General features: G+C 48.4%; 1 protein-coding gene across 2 annotated transcripts; it reads right to left on the reverse strand.

Moving 5' to 3' along the window:
* On the reverse strand, positions 1–4,082 carry FITM2 (fat storage inducing transmembrane protein 2). 2 transcript variants are annotated; one of them, XM_054081119.1, is made up of 2 exons: positions 3,838–4,082; positions 1–1,661 (listed from the first exon to the last, which is right to left on the reverse strand). In XM_054081119.1, the coding sequence occupies exons 1-2, from the start codon at positions 4,008–4,010 to the stop codon at positions 1,019–1,021; spliced, it is 816 nt and encodes a 271-aa protein (XP_053937094.1). In that variant the 5' UTR covers positions 4,011–4,082; the 3' UTR covers positions 1–1,018. The 2 variants fall into 2 exon arrangements, with proteins under 2 accessions (XP_053937094.1, XP_053937095.1); XM_054081120.1 differs by lacking the exon at positions 3,838–4,082 and adding an exon at positions 2,101–3,510.

A 4,082-nucleotide genomic window follows, 5' to 3' on the forward strand; every position in this document is an offset into this window, starting at 1 on the left:
TGCAATCAAAATTAAGTAGCTTATTGATATTGCTGGATAAGCAAGCATAAGTATTGCTTCAAGCACATTGCTTTGCAGCTCTTCGGATAAGCTATGTCCTTCATTTAAATAGCAGGTTAGGCTAACTCATTCATAACACCAGAATTTCATCATTCTTCAAGAAGAAACACACTACAAAGCAGCCATTGTTGCAAAGTGTGCCACTCGTAAGGTTTAAAAAAACATACACCCCCAATTCTCATATTAGACTTTTCTAGCAAAACTGGAAGGAGTTTGGGTTTTGTCTTACAAATAAAATGCCAAAATATTATTACAGACACTTCACTTAAGGGGAAAGTTAAGGCTTGTTTTTAAAGACTTCTTGGCAAAGGCAAGCACAGATTTAGTCAGTCTGCTTAAGTTATTACATCTCAGACTCAGTCTCTTTGTTGCAGAAGTTGCAGACAACTAAGAAGCATTTGTGGCAAGTCAGCGTATAGAACACTTGATAACATGAGATGTTCTAGTTTCACAACAGAGCTATTTACTGCTTTAACAAGCAGTGATATTTTTCCAACACTTGGCAATATTGTAGTTCTCAGAGCCTTGTCATAAGGTGATACAAATAAGAGTATTAAAAAACCCAAGGAGTATTAGGCTTGGATCAACCATGATATTTTGACACAAATAAATAAAAAAGAAAGAGGGAGAATTAGTTTGAGATCAATCAAGCTCTCAAAGAGAAAAAGCTTCTGTCAGCCCAGGCCCTGCTCCTCCATTTATTAGCTAGAGAAACAGATCCAACTTCTGATTTCTTTGCTGAGAATGCCAGTCAGCAGCTCCTAAATGAGAGCAGACCTCTTCCCATACCATTTTTTTTTTTTCTCCCAAGTAAGACACCACCTGCCAGCCACCAGGTATTACAGATTTGGTTTCCTTCAGCCCATTACTTTGTTCCTTACAGTAGGAATACATCAACCATTCCTACATTCAACTACTGCAGTACTGAAAGCAACACCCTGAATTTTTAAAACTTATTTTACCTGCTATAACTATATTTCTTTGAACTAAAAGGTATATTTGGAAGAGGCAGTCCAGGAGAAAAGGGTTTCAGGTACCAAAATCTGTACGTCCCGTACCAGGCTGCCAGACCTATCAGCACACCGAGAAGCTTTTGACTGAAGTCATGGAAATACACTGCAGTACAGAGAAACATGAACACCCAGATCATGGTGAGAAAACACAATGAAACAAACAGGCTGTTGATCACAACATGCAGCTTAGAGTTCAAGTCTATGGACAAGCCTTCCAGCACAGCCACTTCCTCCATAATCATCAGAGCACAGTACGAGAGCAGAAAGCAGTGCCCTGAGATATCAAAACCATTCCAGATCCCATTGTCCTGCTGGCACTCCTGCTTGGTGGCGTAGAGCCGGTGAGGCTCACTGAGTTTCCCCGAAGTAGAGCACGTGCCGGTGAGATTCTCGATATACATGAAGAGCCCGGTGCAGACGTACCATATAGCTGTGCCCACCAGCAGCGCGCTGAGCCGCCGCAGTGCTGCCAAAGCCCTCTTCGTGGGACCATAAATGTACTTCGTCTCAGCAAATTGGTAGGTGGTGACTGCAATAAAGGGCAGCAGAAGCCAGAAAGTCCATGCCCAAGCCATCTTCACAAAATACCTGCCAGAGAAAAGCCAAGAGAGAAACATGCATGTGTGAAACTTCATAGGAGCAGGGGTTTAGAGGCACTGCTTGAAGAAGTATGTTTTCAAGGTCAGTGTTTAGAGCTGCCTAAATCAGACACTTGTGTCTTCCTCTCAAAGTAAATCCCAGCTAGAATCTTAACCCTCTCCCCACTATTCCTCTGAGGCCCAATACCTGAACACTCCCTCAACAAGGTAGTTCAACTGCTTCCCACACAGCATTCCCTCAGACCTAGAACCTTGTTCAGACTTGCAGTTTCAGTTTTGCAACCACTTTTACCCTACAAACCCACTCAACTCTGCCCTACTCAGACCGCAGCTGCAAAGAATGTATTTTTAGCATGCCACCCTGACCACAGTCGCCCTTTCTCCAACCCTCCTCCTTCATCTTAATTATTTTTGTTTCACAACCTCACCTTCTTAATACTGAATAGGGCAGCCACGAGAAGGGCTGATTCTTTTCCCTAATCAGTCCAGGAAACTCTTCCTCTGTTATCATCTTACAAAATAAAAGCAGCAGCAGAATGCGTTTGCTCCTTTGCTGTCTTTCCAGATGATGAGAGCTTTCCTTTGGCAAGCAAATCCTTCCATCCCCAAATTCATTCTCAGCCTTCAAGATTTTTGCTGTGTTGCCTATAAAATCATGAGAACCATTCAATGATGTGCCGATATCCCGTTTAGCAGGATTCAACACTGTGTAACCAGTCCACTTTTCAAATCTTGAAGCGGAGCATGTACAAGTGAATTTACTGATTTAAGGAGACCACAGCCTCCGACCTTCTCTCTCCCTTTAGGGCCTTCCAATGCAGCCGAGAGGGAAACTGTGCAGCCCCCTTATTACTCACACTCCAGTCTGAAAAACAGAGAGCAGAATTCTGGTCCGTGGCTGGGCTACAGCCAGACACACAGAGTCATCATTTAATCATCGCTTCCATACCAAATACAAAACCAAGGAGGAATAGAGCTCTATATCTTCATTAAGATTGTTGGGGCCTTGCTGAGGATTTCGAGGAGCAACTCCTTTACTCTTCATTTTACAGAAGTGGCATCTGTGTGGCAACTGCAGCTGTTGTAATTGTAATTGAAAATAAAACCCTCATTTGATTAAGAGTTAAAAGCAAAAAAGGCTGCTAACATCATTGCTACTGACAAACCAGCAGGCAAGTAATGTGTCGGGTGAAGAGCTGCTCTAGGGACTGGTGGAACCCTGCTCTCTCTCAAAAGGGAAGTCGAACCACAGCATGGTTTTACTGCCAGATCAATGCATTCTCTCAGTGTTCTTTTCAACGGCACTAAAGCAGCTCCTCTCCCACGCTTCAACAAATGATAAACTTCAATCAACAAGGTGCAAAACTCCCCAAGACACAGGGGAAAGTACGGATTTCAGCTTTCCTTTTGGTTTGCAGCTGGTACAGCACAGGCACCAGCCCTGCTCACCACTCTCCTCATGCTGTTAAGTGTCCAAACACAGCTCTGAACAATCCCTAAACCGGTTAAATCACTGCCCAAACACTACAGAAGGGCTGCAGGAACTCTGCTTTTACTAAAGATGCTGAAACACCTGCTTTCCTCCTCTTGCTTTAAAGACAGCTCAGTGACAATCGTCTACTTTGCCCTCAGATCTTTCCTCCTGCCCTGGCTGCCACCCAAGGCCACCTCAGACCAGGGTCACAGCTGGGGCTCCCATTAAGGCCATCTGGACCCCAAGCCCACAGGCAGATGAGGGGCTACAGCAGGGCCCCCAATAACCTCCAGGGCCAGGAGCAGATCACGGGTCACAGCACGGCTTCCCACGGGCCTCCAGGACCAGGGGCCACAGCAGGGGCCACAGAGCCCCCAGGGCCAGGAGCTGGCAAGGCTCACAGGAGGGTCCCCGCAGCTCCCCCAGGCCCAAAGGAAGACGAAGGGCCACAGCAGGGTCCCCTCCATCCCTCATGGCCAGGAGTGGACGGGGCCACGGCAAGACCCCCCAGGAGCAGACCAGAGTCACAGCAGGGGTTTCCATTAAGGTCCCACGGCTCCCCCAGATGCAGAGGCAGACGAGGGGCCACAACAGGGGCTCCCGTTGAGGCCTCCCCAGGCGCAGGAGCGGTCCGGGGCCACGGCAGCGCCCCCCGTCCCCGTTAAGGCCCGCTCTACCCGCTCCTACTCACACGTTGAGCGGGTTCCGCTTGTTCCGCATGGGCGTCTCGGGCACCAGGTCTCCGTCCTTGAGGGCGGACCCGAGCAAGACAATGGCGACGAGGAGCCAGGGCAACCTGCGGCGAACCCGCCCGGCGGCCAGGGCGGCCCGCAGCCCGCGCCCGCACCGCTCCAGCTGCTCCATCGCCGCGCTTCCGCCCCGCCCCTGCGACCACAAGCCCCTCTTGTGCCCACAGGACTCGTCCTCGCCACTAGC

Source organism: Cuculus canorus, chromosome 16 (assembly GCF_017976375.1).
Source record: "Cuculus canorus isolate bCucCan1 chromosome 16, bCucCan1.pri, whole genome shotgun sequence".
Lineage (NCBI taxonomy): Eukaryota > Metazoa > Chordata > Aves > Cuculiformes > Cuculidae > Cuculus > Cuculus canorus.